This window comes from Echinops telfairi, unplaced genomic scaffold (genome assembly GCF_000313985.2).
Source record: "Echinops telfairi isolate 266 unplaced genomic scaffold, ASM31398v2 ScPeMD7_7468;HRSCAF=8506_0, whole genome shotgun sequence".
Classification (NCBI taxonomy): domain Eukaryota; kingdom Metazoa; phylum Chordata; class Mammalia; order Afrosoricida; family Tenrecidae; genus Echinops; species Echinops telfairi.
Genome location: NW_022111369.1, coordinates 63,173,111 through 63,199,393, shown reverse-complemented (window position 1 = coordinate 63,199,393; position 26,283 = coordinate 63,173,111). Strand labels below are relative to the sequence as shown.

At 41.8% G+C, this 26,283-nt stretch overlaps 1 protein-coding gene across 6 annotated transcripts in view; it reads left to right on the top strand.

The window, feature by feature from the left end:
* FRYL (FRY like transcription coactivator) overlaps positions 1-26,283 on the top strand; it is a 221,605-nt gene that overhangs the window by 117,522 nt on the left and 77,800 nt on the right. For all 6 annotated transcript variants that reach the window (XM_045284305.1, XM_045284304.1, XM_045284303.1 and 3 more), the window contains 14 exons: positions 2,577-2,680; positions 2,939-3,047; positions 6,121-6,207; positions 6,862-7,033; positions 7,463-7,595; positions 9,545-9,652; positions 13,866-14,103; positions 15,951-16,136; positions 16,367-16,453; positions 17,518-17,786; positions 21,017-21,212; positions 22,651-22,775; positions 24,460-24,517; positions 25,391-25,482. In XM_045284305.1, the coding sequence (XP_045140240.1) occupies positions 2,577-2,680; positions 2,939-3,047; positions 6,121-6,207; positions 6,862-7,033; positions 7,463-7,595; positions 9,545-9,652; positions 13,866-14,103; positions 15,951-16,136; positions 16,367-16,453; positions 17,518-17,786; positions 21,017-21,212; positions 22,651-22,775; positions 24,460-24,517; positions 25,391-25,482 (1,964 nt within the window). The remainder of the gene's footprint in view (positions 1-2,576; positions 2,681-2,938; positions 3,048-6,120; positions 6,208-6,861; positions 7,034-7,462; positions 7,596-9,544; positions 9,653-13,865; positions 14,104-15,950; positions 16,137-16,366; positions 16,454-17,517; positions 17,787-21,016; positions 21,213-22,650; positions 22,776-24,459; positions 24,518-25,390; positions 25,483-26,283) is intronic.

Genomic DNA, 26,283 nt, shown 5'->3' with positions numbered 1-26,283 from the left:
AATGATTTGGAAGAATGCTCAAGATAACCATGCTTATCATGGTTGATAAGCATAATCCATGTCATTGAATTGTCCATGTGAACATGTTGAATGACAAGCATTTTCTTAGTGTATATGTTTATCATAAGAAGAAGGTCAGCAGTTTGAAACCACCAGCCTCTCTCTGGGAGAAAGACGAGACTTTCTACTTCTGTAAAGAGTTAAATCTTGGAAACCCATGAGGGCAGTCCGACGCTGTCTTACAGGGTTGATAAGAGTTGGAATTGACTCAGTGGCAGTGAGTTGTTTGGGTTTTTTTTGGGGGGAGGTGGGGGATCAGGTGGAGATAATTTGATTGTTCAGATTAGACCAAAAGTATAACTAGAAAATTATTTAACTTTATTTTGCGTAAGGCTCATATTGGTTTAGAAATGTTTTAAATTTATATATAAATTGAGGATGTTGTTTACATATAAATAACTGCATTGGTGAGACTTAGAAAACATTAAGTTTTATCACTTTCCATCATGTTGTTTTGACATCGTGCGGTATACCGTAAATCTGCTTTGTCAACATTTCCCTCTTGGGAAGTTTGAAATCCAAGGTTGTTCTTGCCGGCATCTCCTTCCTTAAAATAAGATTGTCCACATAACTTTTCTGTGTAACAGTGTACATGAGAATGGCTTTTATATGGAATAGGACTTGAACCCTTTCATGTATTTTAATAATTTTATTAACCGCAATTTGAAAAGAGAGTGTTTTAAGAGTATGAAAGTGCTATTTGGAGTGTTCGTAGAACTAATTGCGTGATATCTCAGATAACACTTTCCATCATTGATTGTCTTTGAATGTTGACCTTTACAAAAATGATTGCCAGTAGACGTTAATAACTTCACCGAGATGATGAGCCTGGGGCTCTTTATAGTATTGTGTACCCAGCTAATAAAAACTGGATGGCCTTCCACATAAAGTCTAGTATTTACTTTCAAAAATGGAATTTATATTGGCTACGTTCTTAACACACTAAAGCAACAAATTACTTTCAGCCAAATGCGTTTTAAACATGGAGGTTTGTTCTTTGTGAGTTACAACTTCACAGGGGGCACAGGAGTGAGTCTGGGAAGTGTATTTGAAATTTGGGGTTTCTACAGACCTGGCAATGACGTGATCGTTGTAACCCTGAGACTTGATTGGCGTATGCATTAGCCACATGGAAGGTAGAAAGTCGAAGACAAGCCAGACATTCAGAAGGTAGCAAGTGTCACAAGAGTCATTGTGTTTGTAAATCTCTGTCCTTCCCAAATGAAACAGCCTTCATTAATAACCAATCACATTGAGCTGCAGTGGAAAAAGTTGCAGTGGATGCTCATTTATATTTTAGCAAAATACTTCCAAATAAGACATAAATCTGTTAATTAAATAAGTCTCCATTATTCTTGGTATCAAATCATTGGATTGAAAGACATACAAACCACTTCATGTACATTTTCTAGTGGTTCTGTATTTGAAAAAAAAATTGTCCTCAGATATTATCTCTTTTATCTTGTGCCTAATCCTATGCAATAAGTTTATTATTTTATAGGAATACAAGAAAAAAATTTTTTAAAGAATAGGAAAATTATTTTGGTATTTAAAAACCTCTTCTCTGTGGGTACACAGAGGACTGAGTTGAGGACAGAGTGACAGCAGCAGTGGCGCCACAGTCAGAAACCCCGCACACCAAATGACACTTGTACATGTGCAGTCATCGGTGCATCCTCAGTCCAAGTCATAGCAGTAGAGAGAGCGTCGCCTAGTCTAGGTGATACGTAGCTGCGTTTTCAACATTCATACTAAAAGGCCCATAGTACAGCTCTAGCCACTTGAAAATGCCAGTTTTAGCAACAGCTACAACGAAGCAAAGGTTCGATCATCAAATCACGATCAAAGTGGCATCATGTTCTACTTGTAAATCAGAGTGAGAAGGTAATGCTTCCCAGGCGTTGAGCATCCAACACTCCGCAGGCCTTGTGCTTCTGACTGCTGTGGGCCTCACGTCCTTAGTCTTTGCGGGAGGACTGCATTGTCTCCACTTCAGAGGTGAGAGATGTGGCTCAAAGAGATGAAACGATTTTCACAAATCAGCTTTGACTGGAATTTAGTTCTAATTCCAGAGCCCATGCTCGTAATTCACTATACAGCCCCCTCTTGTGCATACTTTACATTGTTTCACGAACTCAAGTGAGGATAATAGCCATCGGTATTCTAGGTTTTTACCAGCAAACAAGTACACCAGATATGAGTAATCCTTGGTTCTTCTAAAATGTCAATATTGTATCAATCATTTACCATCAGTTGATGCCTCTCTAATTTTAGAGTTAGAAATCTTTACATGATTCTAAAGTTTTGGTATTTTGTTTGGAGCAAGGACTCAATTTTATTTATGATTACTTTGACCACATATACTACGTATGTACTTAAACCATAAGCCTCTTTTAGACTGCATTCAAAATCGGGGAGGGGGCTTTAAATTGTTGGCTAACAATGTATTTGATTTGAACCAATTGCACATATGCTACTAAGTAAGTTTGTTTTAATTCTCTTTTGTTTCAAAACAGAATAAAGATCCTAAAATGTCTCGAGTTGCACTGGAATCTTTGTATAGGTTGTTGTGGGTTTATGTAATTAGAATAAAATGTGAAAGCAACACTGTAACTCAAAGGTGAGTGCCCATGTTTCAAACATGATTTGAAAAGAAATTCTGTTTAATAATACTGTGCTGATGGAATTTCAGTTAATGTTAGAGATGATCTTGAGGAGAAAGATGAATTCTGTTTTGTTGGGGAAAATTATTGAAAGATGAATTCTCTGTGTTGGGAAAGGTTATTATAGGCATGTTATAAAGAACTAGGAAGAAGCTTTGACTAATCTGCTGTTGATGTCTTCATCTTGTTTCGAATTGTTTTCTCTCTCCCTCTAGTCGTCTTATGAGTATAGTGTCAGCACTTTTCCCAAAAGGTTCACGTAGTGTGGTTCCTCGTGATACACCCCTGAATATATTTGTGAAGATTATTCAGTTCATTGCTCAGGTGAGTGCTTTACCTGGTAATACGCGTATCCATGTAGATCATCCTGTGGGAAGAAGTGGGAGTTTTAATGTTGTTACTCAAGTCAGCCTACAAACATGATAGCCAAACAATTGATTTCATGTTGAAGAGTGAAAAGTTACAGCCTGTTGACAAGAGTGAAAAGGAAAACATGCAAATTAAATCACTTGCTGGTTATCTCTCAAGATTTCTTAGAGACAATTTTTCTAGATTAATGTCTGCATTCATCGGAGATCAGAGCAACAGATAATAGACTACACTGAACCTAATTAAGCCAAAAGGGACTTTAAAAAAAGGGGTTTTATACATAATTATGGCTGAAGTGCTGAAGAGAGCACAGTTGAGCCAGACAACTAAGAGGAAACAGCTGACTTGAGCGGTCCAGGAAGCTGCTGCCTCTGCCACATCAAACACCCAGCAAATAAGGAACCACAATAGCTTAAGAACTGTGTTGCTTCCACCATGACCCGGATCCGTAAAATCCATTCCTTTCTCCCTGTCCGTCACCTCACACTCCAATCCCCAGTCAAAGGCCCACAGGAGAGTAACTTGGCAGGCTTGAGAGCTGGAACCCTACTTTAGTAAAGAAGGAAATCTGGCACACATAATATTTAACTTCCTAGCCCTTGGGAAAAAGGACAGCTAATTAGAAGGGCCTTGAAAAGGTGTTCGGTGAGCTTACCAAAGGCTTAGTCACAGTTGCTTTGGGGTGTTAGCCCCGGGGAAGCATATCTGGAATGAAAACAGAATCGAGATGTGCCACCTTCTCCACTTAGGATGACCCCGTGTTTCCAGAGGGTTTATTGCTTTCCCTTTGAACTTTAACGATGAGCATTTAAATGATTCACAGTATATATATATACACACACACACACACACACACACACACATACATATATATATGCACAAAATGAGTATATGTTACTGAGTATGTCTCCATTTAATGAATATATCTTTCTGCTTTCCAAGTGCCAGTTTACTTTCAGTGTGATGCTGTCACACATCAAATTGACATAACCACCGACACACGTTATTTTAAGGCTAGTTTCAGTATCAGCAGCAAATCTGCGATACACGTAAGGGGGTAGTTGAGCAAGAATGGAATTGCAGATTTGACATATGTTTTACGTGTAATGGAGAGAACTTTGAAAGTGATGATTATTTTGTAAAAAAAAATTAAATAGTGTGTTAGTCTGGGTAGACTAGAGAAACAAATCCACAAAAATCATGTATATAAGAGAGTTTTACATAAAGGGTAAGTGTATATTAAGAAAGCATCCCAACCCAGTCCAACATTAGCTCATATGTCCGACACTGATCTACAAAGTCCTCCACAATCTCACAAAACACACGCAATGATGCCAACTACAGGAGGAAAGCCAAATCAGTGAGCGTGTAAGCATCTCAGCATCTCAGCGCTGGCAGGGGTCTCCACATGGCTTCTCCAGCACCCAGGGCTGCATCAGGGTAGGTCCATGTAGCTTCTCCTCACGGATGTCTCACAGGAAGTGAGCCTTGCCAGCTGAGGCAAAGAACTAGCTAAGGCAGCCACGCACTGGTCCGACCATCAGAGAATAAGGGACCAGAGAACTAGAAAGGTGAGGCTCACAGAGCCACTTATCTCTCTGCCCTTCAATTAATCCTACATGTATTTATCGGCCAGGTTGGCACAATAAACCTTAACTATTACACATAGCTTTGGTGGGGTGGTAATTCCTTTGTATAAAATAGATAAATTAATAAGCTGCTGTGATTCAAGAAGTCTGTCGCCCCTCCCATACTTGGAAGGGTGCATCATTAGAAAATGATCTCTGGTCCCTTTGATTCTCCCACTATGATTGTACACACATCCTTTTATAACTATTATTCCATAGAAAAATAGCACTTGGCCAAGTATTTTGAAATCCATTCGTTAAGTTTGTGTGATTAAAAGCAGCATTTCCTGTGGTTCACATATTTTCTTCTGTAGCTTCTGGCAGTATGTACCTAGAGTTTTAGAAAATAGTTCATCCACATTGACCTACATATGGTAGATTTCCAAAAAATATTTAAGTACATTGATGTTTATTGTATTAAATTGAATAGATCTGTAGTAGTCAGAGAATAATTGTTACATTAGGATGATAACTGTGAGTCAGCTTTGAAAGTAATTGAACAGAATATTTCTATTAGTATGTGGTTTACTGGCAAGTTATTATAAAATGTTAATCTATAATCTGTTCTAATATTTAAACATTATATCATTAAAACAAGAACATAAAGCTAATAACAGGGAACATTCATTAAACTGGAAAAAAAATTCAGAAACCAAAAATTTTAAAGATCATCAGAATTGAGATTAGATGGTGAGTAGACCAAATCTTCTAGGAAAGGGACTAAACAATAAAGGAGCAAAGAAAAATGTTCAAAAGAATATCATCGTGAAATTTCAGAGCACTGGAAGTTAAGACATAAAGGTTCATGATAGTGCAGAAATGAAATAAATCAACTTGGATAGCAAATGAGAATGATGTCCAGGTTCTTAAGAGCAGGACTGGGTCCTAGAAGACAACAGAACATCATTATCTTTCAAAATTCTGAGGAAAGGTGCAATGAAGCTTCGCATTTCATACCCAACTAAACTATCAAAATCTCAACGTTTGATCTGTTAGCTACCACTACTTAAACTTTTTTTTTCTTTCTCGTGTAATTATTCAAAACAAGGAAGTAAGCCAAGAAAGAAGAACCGGCATCCCATTAAAAGGGCATCCAGTAGAAGCCAAAAGTCAAGGAATTCCTAGAATGATAATGACAGGCAGATGGTAACTATCTGCTGACCTAGAGACTTGTGAGTCTACATGGGAATAAGAATAGGGCTCCAGGAAAGAAATCTCCAGGAAAAACAAAGTGAGCTGGCATTTGAAAGGAATTTTATTCTGGTAGAGAATTGGAGCAAGGTGTTTACACATCCTTGGTATACCATTTATCTTACAATTAAATCCTATATTAATAATCATTTTCAAAGTACTAAATTTCTGAACTTGAAAGACTTATGTCCTGACCTTTCTTCTTCTAGGAACGTTTGGATTTTGCAATGAAAGAAATAATATTTGATCTTCTTAGTGTTGGAAAATCTACAAAAACTTTCACCATCAACCCAGAGGTAATCTAATTATATATAGTTGTAAATGCTATACTAGCCTATATTGTTATTTTGGGATTTTTCAAAGAATAACAGTTTCTTGATGGCTGGCTGAGTGGTTTCATGATAAGCATGGTAGGAAATATTCTAGAAGGAAAGTTTTCTGGATAGAAGTTTTGACAAGAGCTCGGTTTGATTTTAGATAAATAATACTTTAAAAAAATTCTTTAAGAAATATCATTCCTTTAACCTTTACTAACTGCCAGCACTGTTTTCATGGGGAATCAAGAAGATGATTGGTAGTGTGATGTTTCTGAAAACGTAAGAACACACAGGATTCTAACTAAATATATCAAGAAAAATTGGGAGGTAAGAGAAGTGTCCTTATGAGTGTAGATTAGGGTGTTTCATAATGAAAGATTGAAGCTAAATAAGTCTTTCTATGAAGATAGAGTGCTGCTTACAGAGAAGAGGAAGGAGTGTTAGGCGTTGAGGAAAGTTGAAGGAGTGTTGAACTAAACTTTGTAGACAGTAGGAGAGCCGCGAATGTGTGACATCAGGGAATTTGGTATTAATGGAAACTGTAATGCTTGGACTAGTTTTAAAAGTTGACCGGAAGGTTAATTGTTGTTGAGCGGAGCTAACCATCACATTTTCTCTTTTTTTCCCCTGAAGAGAATGAACATAGGCCTCAGGGTGTTCCTTGTAATCGCGGACAGTTTGCAACAGAAGGATGGAGAACCACCCATGCCAACAACAGGAGTTATTCTTCCCTCAGGAAATACTCTACGTGTAAAGAAAATCTTTCTCAATAAAACCTTGACAGATGAGGAAGCAAAGGTCATAGGTTAGTGGTAATTAGAATAATGCATTGCCTGGTAATGCCTTGTGATAGTTTGAACACACTTTGATTGAGGCTGCGCGGTACTTGCCTCTGTGTACACAGTAATACAAAAAGAATACTCTTCCTGCCACGTTTGGCAGTTATTCCTTTTAGGAGTCTTCTGGTTAGCTCTGTTTTCCACATGAGACAATACTATCCACAGCATCCTCTTCCGCCTCCACGTTCATTTTAGTGGCCTGCATAATGATCGCGCCATTTTGACTCTGTATTGAAACCGATCGGAGAGACGGCTGCGTGGACATGTAGATGAAACGGCCCCATTTGTGGCAGCAGTGAGCCACTGTCACTGTTTGCAGAAAATGGCTATCGGAATCCTTTACCTAATCCCGGACATTTTGTAACTGTGGGGTCTGTTTTGTGTTCCCTCCCTAGGAATGTCTGTTTATTACCCTCAAGTGAGAAAAGCTTTAGATAGCATCCTCAGGCATTTGGACAAAGAAGTTGGGAGGCCAATGTGTATGACCAGTGTGCAGATGTCTAATAAGGAGCCTGAAGATATGATTACGTACGTAGCCAATCCTTCTACCTTCACTGTTGTCATTGCTTTCCATGAAAGTATGTGGGTTGGTACCCTCGCTTACCTGCCCCCTCACTTCCTCTGGGAGTGCTCACACAGCTCTATCTGCTACTGCTTTGGAGACCGCGATCTCTCCTTCCAAGAGTGCCGTTTCATTGTTACTATTTTAATAAGTGTAGCTAGCAAAAGGTATCCTGGGTCTCAGTGTTTGGGGTGGTTACTTATGCCACCGAGGCGTGGATAAATCCTAGCAGGTCCAGCTATACAGGCTGATTGGTTTATGAAGTTCAACAAATGCTGATTCCCAGAACCCTGAAAAATTAGGAACGGAAACCTGGAAGTTGCAACTCTGATACTTGTCGCCTGGGAGCCAGGGGTGCCAGGTGGTGTATGAGGTCTGGCCGTGCGTTTGTCTTTGGACCCAGTAGCCCGCTACACACCACTCTCACCCCGAGCCCTGCCGCTGCTCCTCAGGCTTCTCAACCCCAGCGTCTTTCTTCTTTATTGTTAAGAGCATTTCGTATCAGGAGGATGGCAACTACTTTTTTATTGTCCAGGAAGTAACATCTACATATTTGGGGTGAAACAGGGGTTTTGCTTGAACGTTCATGCCTGCATCATGCATCTCAAATGCCAACACGGATATTTGACCTCATGTATTTTTATTTGATTTATAGTTACTGCCCACTCATATATGCGAATATATCTTTGTTTCTTTGACGTAATCCTTTGTTTTTCGGGGGTGGGAGGGCTGGTTGGCCTGTGTTATTTCCTTGGGGGCACCTCCATCCTTTTAGTCTCTACCTTTCTTTTCATTGGATCCCTGTGGCCGAGTGGCTAGCTCAGCGGTTGGAAACCACCAGCCACTCCCTGAGTGAAAGCTGAGACGTTTCACTCCTGCAGAAAGTTAGCAGTGCCGTCTGAATTGCCCTTCCCCGGCATGCGCTCGGCGCTCAGGACGACATGGCCGCCTTTCTCTTGGTGATCCATTGTTAAAAGGACCATATTGAATTAGATGTTAAATAATGTCCAATCGCCCTGTCAAAGTGAAATATACTACCATCCTAATAAAATTGTTTTTTTTTTGAAACGACTAATTTATTAAATGTTTTTATCTTACATTTCATGGTAATCATCTTGCTTCTTTTGTAATTGCTAAAAATCTTTTTGCTTTCTAGCTGAATTTTCCCCCCTGATATTTTTCTTTCTTAAATCATTTTATTGGTGTCTTGTACAACTCTGTCACAATCCATGCACATTTGTACACTTGTTGCCATCATTTTCAAAATGTTTCCTTTCCACTTGAGTCCTTGATATCAGCTCCTTCCCCCCTGAATTTTGTCCCTATCCTTTTGCCCATGTTTAAACTGCTAATTTTCTATGGGTTTGTATGAGGTTTTTTCCATATTAAATCCTTCCCCTCCCCCCTTTGCGGGCATCCTATTTTCTGTCTTTCATTTTCCAAGTTTGCTTTTGTTGTCTAGCTTATTGTTTTGGCTTCCTAGTACTGCTACTCCAGGACTACCACAGCAGATGGCTTCAGCAGACAGACTGTGTGTTCTTGGAGATGAGGTGGCTATGGTCCCAGGTCAGGGCCCTGGCTCCGGAGGAAGGTGCTCTCACTCAATGAGCTCTGTGGGAAGGTCCTGGTTGCTTTTCATCTCCTCAGGGATCTTCATGGAGTACGGCGTCTGGCTTTTCCTCATCTGCTTCTTTTACATCTCACAAGTGTTTGGTGTAAAACATACCCTGCTGTCGGATAGGGTCCTATGAACATTAATGCAGAAAACTCTGTGCCGGTCAGGAGCACATCCTCAGCTACCAAAAGATCAGGAATCACAACACGTTTGGGGGTGTGGTGGGCGGGCATACTTTAGCCCATAACATAGATGCATTGTACTGCTGATTAACCCTCACTACCCCCGTATATTTTTCAGGGGGGAAAGAAAACCCAAAATTGATTTGTTTAGAACATGTATTGCTGCTATTCCACGATTGATTCCCGATGGCATGAGCAGAACGGATCTCATTGAACTGTTAGCAAGGTAAGTAAGAATGATCCTTCATTGGGTTTCTCTGTCTCTCTTTTGAGCCCTTCACATTTCGAACTCACCCTTATGACTATTGTCACCAAAAAGTGGTAGTAAAGACATTTCCTTAACTCCTCATTCGACTTACTTTATTAACCTCTCATTTGATCACTTCTTTCTCGTTAAATACATTTTCCCCAGTCATTTTTAACCTTTAGTCCCTTACACACTCGGTTATCAATCCTGGTTTTCAGTTCTTGTATGTGATCCTATGTGCTCTGGGTCAACGCTGTACAACAGTTACAACAGTCGCTGCTAAGTGTCTCCCATCTGGAGAGTTTCCTTGGGTGGATGGTATAGCTGAGACAATGATTGTATTGACTTCTTGCAACTATTTCTTCAGGGTCTAGGATGGTGACCACTGCTTTGTTGCCCATTTTCTCTTAGGGCAGAACTCAGAGGCTTCAAGTTTTTGTTCTTTTTCTCTCTCCCCGCCCCCCTCCTCCCTTTATTAGGAACACCATAGCTCTATGCAAATAATACTATAACCAGAGTTCAATCTATTTCCTCCCCCCAAATAGCTCTAAGTTGAGGTGACAACCCTTTGATGATAAAGTTAAGGATTCCCAAGGCTGGGGGGTGGGAGTTTAGCAAACTTTTCTACAAAGGATCAGACAGTAAATATACTTTGCAGGTTACGTTGTCTCTGTCGCTGCCACTCATCTCTGCCAATGTGGCATCAAAGCAGCCATGAACAACAGATGGGGAATGGTTGTGGCTGTGGTCCAATAAAACGTCAGTTGACCCTCAAACAAAAGGGATGGGAGCGCTGTGGGGCCTATGTGAGCTCATCATCCCTGGGTGAACAGCAGGTTCCTCCAGTAGGTTGCATGTTGCAGGAAGACGTGATCTTGCATGGTTCTGCGTACAGTAACATCAACCTTGAGTAACGCAGTGGGACCCGTAAGAAAGATTGCTAGTGATGCTGAAAGCGCTCCTAAGAAGCAACTCTGTGGCATTTCAAGCACAGTGAGACGGCTTGGTATGCACCCCAGGTGGTGCCCCACAGCGGTTGCCTGCCATTTCAAGCTAAATGTAAGGACCAGTGTAAGGACCATTGTGAAAACATGATAGGAAATCCATGAAGTCTGCACTGTAACCAAGCCGATATAGGGGTCCTCAAGCTTTTAAAACAGGGGACCAGTTCACTGTCCCTCAGACCGTAGGAGGGCCGGATTATAGCTTAAAAAAAAACTATGAACAAATTCCTATGCACTCTGCACCTATCTTATTTTGAAGTAAAAAATCAAATGGGGCAAAAACACCCAGCGGGCTGGATAAATGTGGCCCGTGGGCTGTAGTTTGAGGATGCCCAGGTGGACATGGAAACCTCTCACTCCTTATCTCATTGTGGGGGGTGTAACCTTTATGTGGGTGCACTATAAACAGAGATAACACATACTAATGGACTTTGTTATTGGTACCACTCCCTTCCAGGCAAGAGTAGGCCAATAGTAATTTAGCTTTTTTAGTATAAAAAGTGACATGTGGATTTTTGGCTGGTGTGTTGGCTGACACCATAATCCCTGTGTTATTTAAGCATCAACTGTATTTATGAAAAGGGGCCCCAGTCTGGATGGGTCCCTATTTTGCCAGCCTTTTCCTTTATGGAAAACCACCAAGGAGCACAATAGAACAGTGAATCTTATCTCAAAAGATGTTTACTGGTTACCAGGTATTTACCGTGAAGATATAGGTTAGACTCATAATAAGCAAGTTAATAGTAACAGACCGCTCTTTCTACTTCCTTTTCGAGAACACCCCTCATCTCCAACACCCATGTATCCCCCCCTAGCCTCATCTATAAAAGGTTACAACTGGAGACAGAATGGTAATTGTCTACCTTTCTGATCATAAGGACAAAAAATGGGTGTTGGGTGGGTGTGTTACTTTGAAATTTTGCACCATGAAATAAATTCATTCTGTCCCACTCTTTAATTTTTTTTCTCCTGTGAGCTAAATTGCACAGGTATAAAGGTTTATGTCAACATTAGAGGGGAAAGGAAGTTTGAGTTATTTATTACTGCTTCTGGGAAAGCGTGATGCCCTGGTGGCGCTGCTGGTTGTGAGCATTGGACTGCTCACCCCAAGGTTGGCAGTTCAAACCCACCAGGTTTGAGGGGGACGGACCCATCCATCTGCACCTGTAAAGATTTACAACCTCAGACACCCTATAGATGTTTGCTGTGAGTCGGATTCGACTTGACAGTGGGCTTTTTTTTGTTTGGGCTTGGGGAAAGCAGTAAATGGTTGCCATTCAATTCTGCAGTTCCTCCACACTTCCAATGCACCCCCCTACCTCTTGGGGGTGGTGGAGGAAGAACTCTGCTCCCTGAACTCCCCCAAAGATGAAAATGCATCAGCCAGGCCTGAAGGTGGGGAAGGCTGGTGAACAAGGCAGCAATTTACTGTGCTGCCTCCCCTGCTCTACTCATTTACTGGTCAATTTCTCGGGCGTAACCACATGGTGCAAATGGCTAAGCGCTTGCACACCAGCCAACAGTTGGAGCCCACCGTGAGGTATCTCAGAAGACAGGCCTGGCCTCAGACCAGTCACAGGGTGGCCATCAGTCTGACTCCACGGCAGCCAAGTGCCTCAATTGCCCGATCGGCTTCTGTGGAAAGCTGGATTCTGGGATCCATTCTGTCCAATGTTCCTCTTGTTTGGCATCATGATGTCTAAACCTCGTTCACGTAAAAATGAGGCCAGCAGACACACAGGCAAGGCGACTGTAGAGCTGTAGGCCGTCTCTAAAAGAAGTGAATGAATTCCCCTGCCTTTAATTAGCCAGGCTGCCCTCGTGATTGTTGCTCAGCTCTTAAGCCACCGTGCCAGCCTGAAGCTGCTGCAGCTGAGTCACCCAGAGAGGTGTGAGATGGCCACTCGCACTTTCAGAGGTTTGAGGGATTTTTGAAATAACCTTTGAGATCAGTATCTTGAGGGATACTCGCTTAGCTCTCACCCGTCACGTCCCTCGGTGCCTTGATCAGAGATCGGATACTGAGTTAGAGCTCCTTCTGCTGAGCCTGGCGGATCCTCCTGAGGGGCTGACTTCCCTGTGGGGGCCTCCCAGGTCTGTCTCGTGGTAGCTCCGTTTCTCGCCAGCCTCCTCGTCAGTTGAAGGCTGGATTCATGAAGACCACTTCTGAGCTTCCCAGGGTGTGGACTGTGATCACTCCTTTCTCCTACACTTCTTTCTTCTGTTATTGTGGAGAACAGCTTCCCAAGAATGTAATCATGGCATTATTTTTAATATTGCCTACTTATCTTACTCTGATGAATGTTTATTCGTAGAGTCAATCACTCCAAGAATCCGCTTTGACCCAAACCCGAAACTCCCGGCAGTCATATGACATACTGGCAGCCCTTGCTCAGGTTCTTGCATTTCACCTTCTGCCTGGCATTCTGCTTTACGTCCTGTGGCCAGAGTTAGGTTCGTGTCTCAGACTGGGCTGCTGTCTTGCAAAAGTAGTTGAACGTAGCCTCTTTGCTTGACTCATGCAGACTTTAACTCACTTGTAGGGCCTTCTGTTTGGGATTGACACCATTTCCTTTTTTTGTTCTCCCCCACTTCCCCCAGGCTCTCTCCGTTTGTGGTGTTCCTCTTAGCTCTGTTCTCATTCTCTCCTTCAAGACCGGTATCTATTCAATGGCTACCACTTTTCACTAGGCATGTTTCCTTCGTCATATCCTCCCGTATTTTATCTTTTATCTTACCAAAACCTCGGCCATTGTAAATGAAACGGTGGAGCGCTGCCCTCCTCTCGCCTCTCATAACAGAGACCTAAAGAAGTGAGAGCTAGCGCTATGATAGAGGTAGAGGTAGCACTGGGTGCGCTTTTTGGTGGACTGTCAAATCGCACATGGTGATGGAAGGATCCAGCCATCTTAGAAGTAGACTCTGAGCTCCACCTGTGTTCTTTTGTAAAGCCTTTCAGGTAGGCTCAAGTTCATTGTCCTGAATTCGCGTCGAAGCCCATTTCATATTGATGGATTCGCGAGTGGATTTTTAAGAAGGGACCTCGCCAAGCACAAGAAAGGGGTGCATTGCTTCGTGTCGTCAGTCTCGCTTACAAAAGAATTAAGAGGGCATAAATTGATAAGAATTGATCGTTTGAGTGATTTGACCAGTTCTTCGGTTGGCTAATGCACTTTTGTTCTTGGTAGGCTCACAATTCATATGGATGAAGAACTGCGTGCTCTGGCTTTCAATACTCTGCAGGCACTAATGCTTGATTTTCCAGATTGGCGGGAGGATGTTCTTTCAGGATTTGTTTATTTCATTGTTCGAGAAGTGACTGATGTCCACCCCACGCTTCTTGATAATGCCGTCAAGATGTTGGTGCAATTGATAAATCAATGGAAGCAAGCAGCCCAGATGCATAACAAGAACCAGGACTCCCAGGTACCAGGGTCTTTGGGGCTGTCCCTTGGTGTGTCATCGGTGTCCATAACCAACCGTGGTGTTAGCGCACACGTTGGTTCACTTCTTATGCTTTGAGGACCCCAGAAATGGAATGTTGCCATAGCCGATCTGTTAAATACACATTGTTTTTGTGTATCTAACCTTCCCTAAACTCCCTCCTACAGTAACTGTTTGTTTCTAGTGCACATAAGAAGTGGAGAGGCAATTCTAGCTACCCTCCAGAGTGCTTCCAATACATGTAAAGCTGACATGATAATAAAAATTGTTAGTATACCATTTGGATTAATGAGCCCTGGTGGTGCAATGGTTAAATGCACGCCTGCAGACTGACTGACAGCCCAGCAGTTCGATCCCATCAGCCAGTGGAAGGGAGGACGATAGGACAGTCTTTTCTTGTGCAGATTGCATCCTCAAACACCCATGAAGCAGCAGTTCAGACGTCAAGTAATACATTTCAAGAGGCAAGCCTGCTGCAAAAGACATCTTTTTAGGGTATTAGAACGCAAAGATAGCACCTTGAGGATCAGCGTGGGCGGCCCCAAGATGCATTTCCAGTGGCCTCCTGTGCACGTGAAAGGTGGACCGAGACTCGGGAAGCCTGGAGCAGGGATGCTGCCTGTGAATGAGGGTGTTGGTGAGGACGACGGAATCTAGACCATGACTGCCAGGACAGCACACAGATCTCCGTGGGGAGGAGGACAGCCAGGATGCTCCTTAGGGGAGAAGATGGCGAGGTCTTGCCATGCATACTTTGGACATGGTATCCGGAGGGGCCAGTGCCTGGAGAAGGACATCATGCTTGGTGAAATAGAGCATTGGTGAGAAAAGAGAAAGGCCCTTCGTGTGGGAGTTTGACGCAGCGGTTGTGATGCTCGACTGGCGCAGCAGCAGCAGTTCTGTGAATGGCAGTGGGCTGGCTGTGTTTTACTCTGCAGTACGGAGAGCTGCTATGAGTCATGACCCACCCAGTGGCACTTATCATGGGGATCGCTGGGCTGCTTATCTATGGTACCAGTGCTTCCTCCATATGTGTAAGACACGAGCCTCTTAACCATACAGACACCAGACTCACTGCGATCCTATGGTACAGAACAGAATTGCCCCGTGGGGTTGCATGGTCTGTAATCTTTACAGAAGTGGACTGCCCTATCTTTCTCTGACAGCGCAGGTGGTGGCTTCCAACCAGTGAACTCTGCTTAGCTAGAGGCCAGTGCTTTAGCCCTGCGTCACCAGGACTCCTATCTATATAAGCTGCTCAAATTGTTGGTATATGTTGATAGTTGGATATTTATAGCCTAGAACCCTGGTCTTTTGATGCTTACTAAGTTAAGACAGTCCAGCTCTTTCGCCTTTCTTTCATGAGCATACGAATCATCAGGGACCGGAGATGCTCTTTCTCAAAAGCGGTGCCGTGCTCTTGGCTCATACCATGAAAAGAAGGGGTCTGATCCAGTCCCCTCACTTTTACATGGTACAACGTAGCCAGAGCCTGGCCAAGTTGTTTGTGGAATTCATATTTAGGCTACCAGCTAAGTGCGTCTTTCTTTCATTTTTAGTGTTCACAATACTATAAATTATGTGTATATCACAATAATCTGTGTATACATATTCACAATACTATATTTACCTATAGCGGTATTTATTCCATATTACAGGTGGTTAGAATGGAAAGAATTCAGTGTATTCCTGAAGTGCGGTTTACACTCTTAAGCTGAGGGAGACATAGATCCGAACTGCCAGGGCCGTGTTTTGCTCCATCGTTTTACTGGCAGGCCCTTCATCGATTTCTTTTTTATTTCACTTTCCGCGTCAACGTGTCCTTGAAGCATGGTGTAGCCGATGGAGCCGCTCCTCCTCCTCCTCTGGAGAGGAGTCTGAATTCCAGCGTGTTCCACGTCGTCGAAGGGTTTGCCCTGGTCATTCTCTGCAGCACTCGGGCTGCCACGAGGAGGTTAGCTGTCAGTGTCCTTAGAGAAATACGGACGTTATTTGCACTTTTGGAAATACCTAAGGTAAGCATCAGACAGTGCCTTTTTGTCCATGTAGAATTTCTTTGACCCACCCTGTCAGAGCAAGACTCGCCTTTTAACAGTTTTCTTTAGAGTCCCCACGCTCACCAGCCTGCCTCCAGTTCTCTGTAGAACACGCCGTGCTAAGTGAATTTCTGGCGTGTGCTTGGTGAGACTGCTTTTCTTTGACATTCCTGAAATTTGTGGTGCTATGATATCTTTTTTTTTAACAGGGTGATGATCAATTAGCCATAGATGTGATGGACAGATTGAGCCCCTCCATTCTGGAGAGCTTCATACATCTCACGGGGGCCGACCAGGTAACCGCATGGATGCCCTGCCACCCGGTCTGGTTTGAAGCCACGATGTTGTGCCTCTCCGCAACCACTCAAATTGAATTTCCCTGAAGCAAAAGTAAAACAGGAGAGAGTAGTTTTGAAGACAGTGACGTGCTTTAGAAATTAAAAACCCAAACATCTTGGAAAGTGGCATGATTTTATGCTGTGGTTAGTGGTCTTCCCCACAGACATGAAAGTACTTTTTTTTTCCTTTGTAAAATTTCAGTTTGAGAGGGTTTCCTTAAATTTCACACTACTTTTGACTATTAGGTGTTTGCTGTTTGCTCTGGCATGTAATATCCTGGCTAAAATGCTCCGCGAGAAAAACTACCGAAATCTGAAGCCAAGAATGGCACTGTGCTTCCTCAGTGAAGTTGGTGGCATGAAGGATACACCTGCTGCCTCATTATTGGCGATTGACCAAGTTCACATGCTCCAGATAGGCCCAGAGTTTAAAAAATGATGACTGTCTTGTGCACTAATGGCATAGATCTGGCAGTAGGACATCGCCACGTGGTGCAAGAGTCACACTGGCAGTTATGTGTCCCTGTGACTGAGGTATGGCTCTCAGTGGCTTTGGCAGTGACGTGATGATGTAGTCACCCTCTATTTTCCTGTAAGGACCGTTTTCCCATCGTGACTTCGACTTTGGAGCCCACCATGTTGATGAGTGAGAAGAGGGTGTGTGCAGGTCTAGAAATGAGCCTGTTTTCTACGTATGCCTGTTAAGGGCCCATCTGCAGACAGGTTCCTTTGGTGTGTTTTTGCATTCTCATAGCTATGGAAGTGTGTATTCATACATGAACTGCATAAGTAAGTGTTCAGCTTTTTTTTGAAAGTCCTTTTGAGACAAATGGAAATTATGGAGACCCTCCCCCCAGAAAAGTACATGAATGGATATATCTAGAAAAGACTGACCTTCAAGGCTCTCCGATTGGCTTCTCGCAAAACCCCTGTTCTAGAAAGGACCAGCAGATTACATTCACTTTCAACAAGGTACGTGGTGAATCTTTGCAATCAGAATAACAGTTCTTCCCCCTTCACAGACGACACTGCTGTATTGCCCTCGCTCAATAGATTTGCAAACATTAGCAGAGTGGAACTCTTCCCCAATCAGCCACCAGTTTGATGTGGTCAGTCCATCACACATATGGATATTTGCACATGTGACCCAAGGACAAGACCCCTGGATTATCAGTCTCTCCAGTTTTTTAAAGCAAGAAAACCTCCCCAAACACTGTCCTACAGCCGTGAGCTATGCTTGGATGTTTGCATACATGAGGCTTCAGTTGCTGTCCCCACAGGTGGATATAAAGTAAGTGATTTTGCCAGCTGATATTAAAATATTGTGTACAGTCTGCCGTACGTATTCAAGAAGTTCTGTTCATTATTTAAGCCTATATAAAGAACACATCCTGCTGTTTTGTCATCATCGATTTCCCCTTTCCAGTCTCACCAAGTTGTAATTTGCTCATTTATTTTTAGCAGAGTGTTTGGTACATACTAAGGATCCAGTGGATCTGAATGGAAGGGAGAGTAAATAAAGTGTCTTAGACGGGTGTGGTATAGAGAAGTGTGTAGATGGAAGGTGAGAAGTAGAGAGGAACGAAGGTCAATAGCCTGTTTCTCTAGAAGGTACTATACGAGGACCACTTGCTAAGAAGCGGTGGTGATCATAGCAGTGAGGATAATGACGAAGGTGTGGAATAATGGCTGGCCTGAGGGAGAATTGGCCGAGGCCATGGTAGCCTGCAGTTAACGTCTTCTTGCTCTTAAACAGGAAAGAGAATTTTTTTTAAAAAACATTTTATTAGGGGCTCATACAACTGTTAGCACAATCCATACACGCATCAATTGTATAAAGCGCATTTGTACATCATTCTCAAAACATTTTCTCTCCACTTAAACCCCCGACATTAGGTCCTCATTTTGGAAAGAGAATTTTTGAATGTGAGTTTGGCATCTTGATTTCCCCTTATCTATTATGCCGTGCCCTAGATTATGTAAATGAGCTTTTCATTACATAACATGCACACAGATGCCCAACACATGGAATTCTTTTTGTTTTCTCAAGCTTTGCATGTTCCTATCAGACATACAACTGTCACTTTATTTCTAGCACCTGCTCTTACACCTCCAACTCAAGGTGGCCATCTCTTCTCTTTGGAAAATATATATACACTCACTCACTCTTCATGTATTGGTTATCTCATGACAACATTTAACTTTATGACATTTGTAAAAAAAAAATCATCTGAATGTTCTGTTCATTAATGATGTTTGCCTGTTAGTGATGAACGCTGAGGGGTGAGGAGAAAGGAACACTGGCTACGATGGTTGAGCTTATTGTTCAATTTGGCTGGGCCGTGATTCTCAGAACTTTGGCAGTTAGTTCATGTGTAATTTGGCAGTTCTATAATGATGTAAACATCCTTCATTTTGTGATCTATTGTGGCCATCCTGCAGTTTTACTTACCACTGCTTTTCACGTGATCACTGGTCTTAGGTACCTACGTATATTCACAAGTGAGGAGTGGAGATATATAGAACGTTATAGGAGGGTTCTTCGAAAAGTTCGTGGAAGAATTGCGATAAAAGAGAATAGAATTTTCCCATAAACATTTTGAAGCCCCCTTCTAGACCCCAACCAACTACTTGCCAACAGGTGACTCTGACTCATGGGGACCCCAAGTGCATCATGGTAGAACTGTTCTCTGTAGGGTTTCCAGTGGCTGAGTTTTCAGAGAGATTTCCAAGGCTGTCTTCAAAGATACCGTCATCTGGACTTGAACCACCAACCTTAATGGTTCACACCCACGCAAATCACAAACCGATTGCATTTGCATATAGACAGAGGGAGATTTTTGAGGTGTTCTTTAATGGATTTCATTTTCTGAAAAAATTTGACACGTGCTATGTGACATTTATGGCTATCGTTGAACTGTTAAATTCCGAGGGAGGGGAAAAATGAGGACCTAATGTCGGGGGTTCAAGTGGAGAGAAAATGTTTTGAGAAACGATGTACAATTGCGCTTTATACAATTGATGTGTGTATGGATTGGGATAACAGTTGTATGAGCCCCTAATAAAATGTTAAAAATAAAGAGAAAAACAAAGAAAAGTTAAATTCCTCTCTCATCCCCATTTGGCTGCATTTGCCTCCCTCATACTTAGCCCCATTATGGTATGATGATGTTTTGTTTTTAATTAGTGTGTGTATGTGTATCTTCTCTGGCCCATACGACGGCAGTGACTTGGGGTTTTGTTTTCATTTGACTGTGACAGTACAATGCTAGAATCTTCTCACATGTATTCTCCTGTTGCTACATGAATGAAGATTGTGCATTCACTATTTATCTTCTGGCAAACCTTTAGAGGATGGGCCGTGCATGCTCAGGAGGTTTTGTTTTTGTTTTTGTTTTTGTTTTTTAACATTTTATTAGGGGCTCATACAACTGTTATCCCAATCCATACACACATCAATTGTGTAAAGCGCATTTGTACATCGTTTCTCAAAACATTTTCTCTCCATTTAAACCCCCGACATTAGGTCCTCATTTTTCCCCTCCCTCCCCGCTCCCCCCTCCCTCATGAGCCCTTGATAGTTTATAAATGGGTATTTTGTCATATCTTTGCCTTTTCGGCGTTTTCCTTTCCTCCCTTTTTGGTTTTTTTTTCCCCCAGGGAGGAGGTCACACACAGTTCCATGTAATCGGTTCCCTCTTTCCTACCCATTCTCCCCTTACCCTCCCTGTTTTGCCACTCATACCACTGGTCCTATAGGGCTCATCCGTCGCTCAGGAGGTTTTTGCATGCTCCTCCTCCCCCCGGGATTTTTGGTTTGGCTCTCGATTCTTAATGCTAACAGAAATTTGGTGCTTGGAAAGATTTATGCAATCGGAGGTGTAATTTTTCGAGGCTGAAATTTGGTAGCAGCCTGAAAGATGTATATTCTGTTTTTTACTCTGCAATTGCATACTCAAGAATTTATGCCAAGCAGTAATTAAGCATATGTATGTGTTGTTTTCAGTAGGAAAAAACATGTCAAGTGTGAATAGTGGGTAGAAAATAAACATTCAGTGCTTCTATATTGTGTGAAGGGTATTCATGCATTTATAGTGTATTATATGAGAGGGTTTCAGAAGGTTTGTGGGAAAATAGATTTAAAAGATAATAGAATTAGCTCATGATTTTGTAAAGCCCCTTCCTGGATGATGGCAGATATTCAGAAGAATAGATGTTATGGTGTGGGAATAATTATGATTTTTTTTTCTTTTTCCTTTCCTTTTCCTAGTTAGTACATTTAGAATAAGTTACGTAACATGTCCTGATAAAACATTAACTTTTATCAGAGGAATAGTAGATGGCATTGAAATGTTCCTGTAGTTCCTGTCTTAGTTTTCCATCTAACACGATACCTTTATATGTTGTATAATTCCACAGTGATTTAGTATTACAACAATTTTGTGCTAACCATCAACTATCAATTGATGACCATTTAGCATTGTTTATGAAAGCCTCGTTTTTCTTTTTGTTCCCCAACAGTAGCCCCATCAATGCTAAGAAAGTAAATGCAACCACAAGTAGTGACTCATACATCGGCCTGTGGAGAAATTACCTGATTCTTTGCTGCAGTGCGGCAACATCCACCCCCTATTCAGCATCTACAGGTTCAGTGAGGTGCTCTCCGCCCGAGACGCTGGCGTCCACCCCTGATAGCGGCTGTAGCATTGACTCTAAAGTAAGTTACCTCTGAGGCCGAAGGACGCCAGAGAAGTGCTGCTTCAAAAATTTCTTTTCGAAGGCATTAAAGTAAAATGATCAAGAAGTAAATTACTTGCACATGTGAATGAGAATAGTTCCAGAAATCTTAACGACTGCTTTTATTGCTTCCTAATTATGGCTAGTGTATTGCACCCTGAGCTGCTAACCACAAGGTCAGTGGTTTGAACCCACCAGCTACTCCCTGGGAGAAAAATGAGATTGACCACTCCGGTAAAGATTGAAAATCTCAGAAACCCAAGGGAGCAGGTCTGCTCTGTTCTTTGAGTCAAAATCAACTCAATGGCAGTGTTTTATAAAAATATGTATAGTGGGGTCTTTTTCCCCTACCTTTTTAAAATTTCTCTAAATCATGCCATGATGTAAAGAGTGCTTCCTAAGATCAGACGGGAGATTGACATGGCACCACATTTTATTGTCGGGCGGGGAGGTTCGGGGAAGTGGATAAAGTTAGGACTTGGGTAGCTGCCTAACTGACATTGCGGACTATTTTCGTTTTAAAATTTCTTTTACTCCTTCTGCTGGGTCAAAAGACGTTACAAAGGGCATCATTAATTATTTGAAGGTGAGGCCCTATAAGAAGTTAAGAGACCTGCAGACAAGCCCCAGCTTTGCAAACAAACATGCAGCGAGCCAAGGGAAAAGACACTTAGCTCTCTTAGGTTATGTGCACCAGGGATACGAAGCCTTAGTGATTCCGTGGTGGAACACCTGGCTCCTCCCCGGACTGTTCAAGCTACAGCTTGGTGGGAGGAGAGACTTGGGGATCTGCTCTTGCAACAATCCCCGTCTTGGAAACTCAGTGGACGAGCTCTGCTCCGCCCTCTGAGGTGACCTGGAATCAGAATCAACCCAACTGTACATATTCTGTTTCCCCGAAAGTAAGACATCCCCCCCAAATAAGACCTACTTACAGTTTTGCCTCTTGCTCAAATATAAGGCATCCCCTGAAAATAAAACCTCCCCAAAAATACCCCACCACCACCACCCCCGTATGCTACTGTAACTCTGGACTCTGGACTGTAGCGGTGGGCACCACCATGCAGCTCACTGTTGGCCGCAGCACAGCCAGAGCAGACAGGAAGTGCAAGATCTCTTTTAATAAAACAATAAACAAATGTGTACCGTATTCCTCTTCATGGAAAAATAAGACATCCCCTGAAAATAAGACCTAGCACATCTTTAGGAGCAAAAATTAATATAAGACACTTTTATTTTGGGGGAAACAGGGTAGTAGCAACAGTACAATTGAAACCCCGCCACGTACTCTCGTTTCTCCTATCCTCTGACCAGGCGATGGTTGATGTGAATTTATGTGGTTGGAATTAATATCACACAATTGCATGTCCGAGATGCTGTTATAAAAACAATATTCGTTTTTCTCCCTGCCCCCTCAGATTATTGGCATCCCGTCCCCTTCGTCCCTGTTTAAGCACATAGTTCCAATGATGCGCTCTGAGAGCATGGAAATCACTGAGTCCCTTGTTCTAGGCCTTGGCAGGACCAACCCGGGAGCTTTCAGGTAACAACCGTCTTGTGTTGCATCTGCGCATGGAAGCGGTGGAAGTGGTGACTGAGAGAGAGTGGAGGCCGGGCCACAGGGCCGATCGGTGATCAGGATGGGTGCACACAAGGCTGGACGGCGGCTAGTCAACCAGCTGTACAACTTCACCATGTCACTTCACGTTCTTGAGTTTGATTCCCTGATCCTGATGGACAATAAAGTTTAAATAGCAAGGAGTACAAGAAGGAAGGAAATGCTCTAAAACTGATTGTAGTAGCAATTGTGTGGTGTCTGGATTGTGTCCTAATGGTTTCTCTCTTTCTGTGTGTTTATATATATATACATATATATACATGTACATGTATATATGTGTGTGTGTATATGTACATATATACACGTACATATAAATTTTTAAATATATAAATCTGTATAACTTTATTTTCTTCACAGGATCATGTTGAAAAGTAAATAGACACTATAAATATTTTCTAAAAACCGTAAGATGTTGGTTAAATCTGTACCATTTTACTACCCTGCTAATTGAAATTTGTGATTCTAGCTATATGCCATCTTGGTCTGGTGATGAAAATTCTAGATTCTGCCTTCCAGTTTCCCCCTTCTTGTTCAAAAGAACTAAAGTATCTTTCAAAGAACTATTCATGTGCATAGCATAGCACCCCAGTTATTTTTTATAGTAATGAGACAGAGGCCTCAGTTTTGTTTGAGGTTCTGTTTTGTTGTTGCCTGTGGGCCCTATATTTGCTATTTTGAGAATACCTGCAACCAACATGATGAGTAACGTGTGATAGTTTGTCTTCATAGCAAGATGTATAACGGAAAAATAGAATATCATGTATCTATAGGTGTGTGGGGTAGCATTCATTAGAAGAACATTTTATGTTACATAAGTACATCGATGTGTCTTGAAAATATGTGAGGTAAAAATAATCTGTTTCTTCAAAAAACAAGTAAATTCCCTATAAATGGAGACAATTCCAAAGCATGTATTTTAAATATCAGTATAAATTGTGCAACTCTGGATAAGTTTCATATTGTGCCTGTGTGTGTTTGTGTGTTTCTCTCACAATTTATAAATAATGAGTAAATTTCCTAGTTAAAATCAGAATGTAAGCTAAGATAAAACCAGTCATTTTCCTGATGTCAGCACATCAATTCATTTTCTCAGAATTAATCTTGAGAAGATAATCAGAAATGAAAACAAAAGTTAATGCACAAAGGTGTTCACTGGAACAGTATTTAGAATAACAGGAAAATTGGATAAAATGTAAGGACTCACAAATAAGTGAAAATGGTTATGGAAGTCCTGTTATCCGATTCAATTATTGAATATGATTTCTTAATTAATAGCACTTGGATAGTATTAACTAAAAACAGGATATCATTGTAAATGTGGTAAGCTTTGAACTGTGTTTATGTCAGATGAAACAGATTAAACAAAAATATTGATAGTGTTTAACTTTATGAACTAGAATAAGTACCCTATAACTGTTACAGCTATTTTGTTTGTTTCTAAATGTTCTACAGTGCGCCTGTATTATTTTATAATTGGAATAAAACAGTAAAAGTTTTGCTAAGACTGTAGAATTAAGGTTAACACCTGTCAGTTGAAAGATGCTACTATGAGAGTTTGTGTATCAGTTTAGCTAGTAATAAAAACAATGTATATCACTTTTTCTTTTAGGGAACTAATAGAGGAATTGCATCCCATAATTAAAGAAGCACTTGAAAGAAGGCCAGAGGTAAACTTTTCAGTTTCTGTGGTTTGCTTTTAAACCTTTGATCTAGATTAACTTTTTTTTAAGACAGTGAAGTAGAGCGCTATAAGAAACTAATTGGCATACTTGGTCATCCACAAATTGTCCTGCTCACAGAAGGCAGAACACTGGACTGTGGACATGAAAAGATTAATCGGAAACTATTGAGTATGTTTTAAATTGGTAGGTGATATAAAAATTCTATAGCAACAGAAATGAATGAGGAACCATGAAGCTCTGAATCCTTATTAGGAGCAGAACCACCTTAAAGTCTCCTAGGTATTTTTCTAGGTTCTAGTACCTTAGACCTAGTGATAAAGGTGTGTTTATGCACACCGATTCATGGACAAGACAGTTTCTGTTTTGATTTTATTTGTATTCTTTTTGTGTGGGTGTGCCACAGTTTTTAAGTAGAAAGCAAAATCTGTGGGGTTTCCTAAATTCCCTAGAAGGATTTTTTCCTTCCCCTCTGGTGGTACAATAGGTTAAGTGCTGGGCTGCTAATCCCAAGGTCATAAATTCAAACCCAACAACCGCTCTGCAGGAGAAATATGCGGCTGTCTCTTCTTTCAAAATTTACAGTCTCAATACCCCTAAGAGACAGTTTGTCAAAATCTACTTGATGGCAGTGGATTGCCCTTAGTTTGGGGGAGTACCTTTGGGATTCTTTATTAATCAAGAACTGTTTACTCCTCCCTCCTCCAATTCCTCTAAAGTTTTAAGATGAGTAATGTTGGGGGGCGGGGGCGGGCTGTGAAATGGCTTGTGGTTTTATTTGGATTATTAAGTTACAGCAGCAAGTTTTCCGATGCCTTCCCAGAAAGCTCTCTAGCTAATGCCTTTGTGTCTTTGACATAGAACATGAAGCGGCGCCGGCGCCGGGATATTTTACGAGTACAGCTGGTACGAATATTTGAACTGTTGGCAGATGCTGGTGTCATTAGTCACAGGTTCGTTCTGGATTTTGTGTTTGGAAACTGTGGCATGATGAGGGCAATATTACCAAGAGCCAGCTTGGTATTACTATTACTACAGTAGCTTCCTGCCATTTGTGGTACTGTGGAGGCTATGTCTAAAGATTAGCCAGTGGAACTTCTGTGGGGAACGTTATTTGGCCGGCTTGCTTTGGGCATGCCATCATTGGGGTTCATTGCTGGGGGCAATATCAGGTGATGTTGAGAGTCAGGGAGGTATAGGGAGACCGTCGGTGAGGTGGATTGGCAGAGTAGCTGCAACAAGGAACTCAAACATTTCAGAAGTCACCAGGATACGATTCGTTGTGTTGTGCATAAGGCGGTCATGAGCCAGAGTCAACTTGAGGGCACTGACATCCCTATCTGTCACGCAGATGCTATGTGTCAACCAAAGATGTAGCCATTCTTGTAGCCAGTAGCCAAGACAATGTAGTGGAAAATTTACTGAAACAACTAGATTGCATCACAGAAAAAGTGTTTTGAACATCCCTATGATTTTTATTTAGTTGGAGTCAGTAGCCTTTTCTCCCACAGATGTAGCTCTTTCCAAAAGCTACTTTTTCATAAAATTCAAAAATCCCATAGTCAAACACTAAATGTTTCAGCTTTGCAAATTCACTCCAATGCTGGCATAGTGGGTTACTCGCCAGGCTGGTAACCACCAAGGTCAGCAGTTCAAAACCACCAGCTACTCCCTGGGTGAAAAATGAGGGTTTCGTCAGGGAGGGTGGGGTAGAAGGGGGAACGGATTACAAGGATCTACATATAACTCCCTCC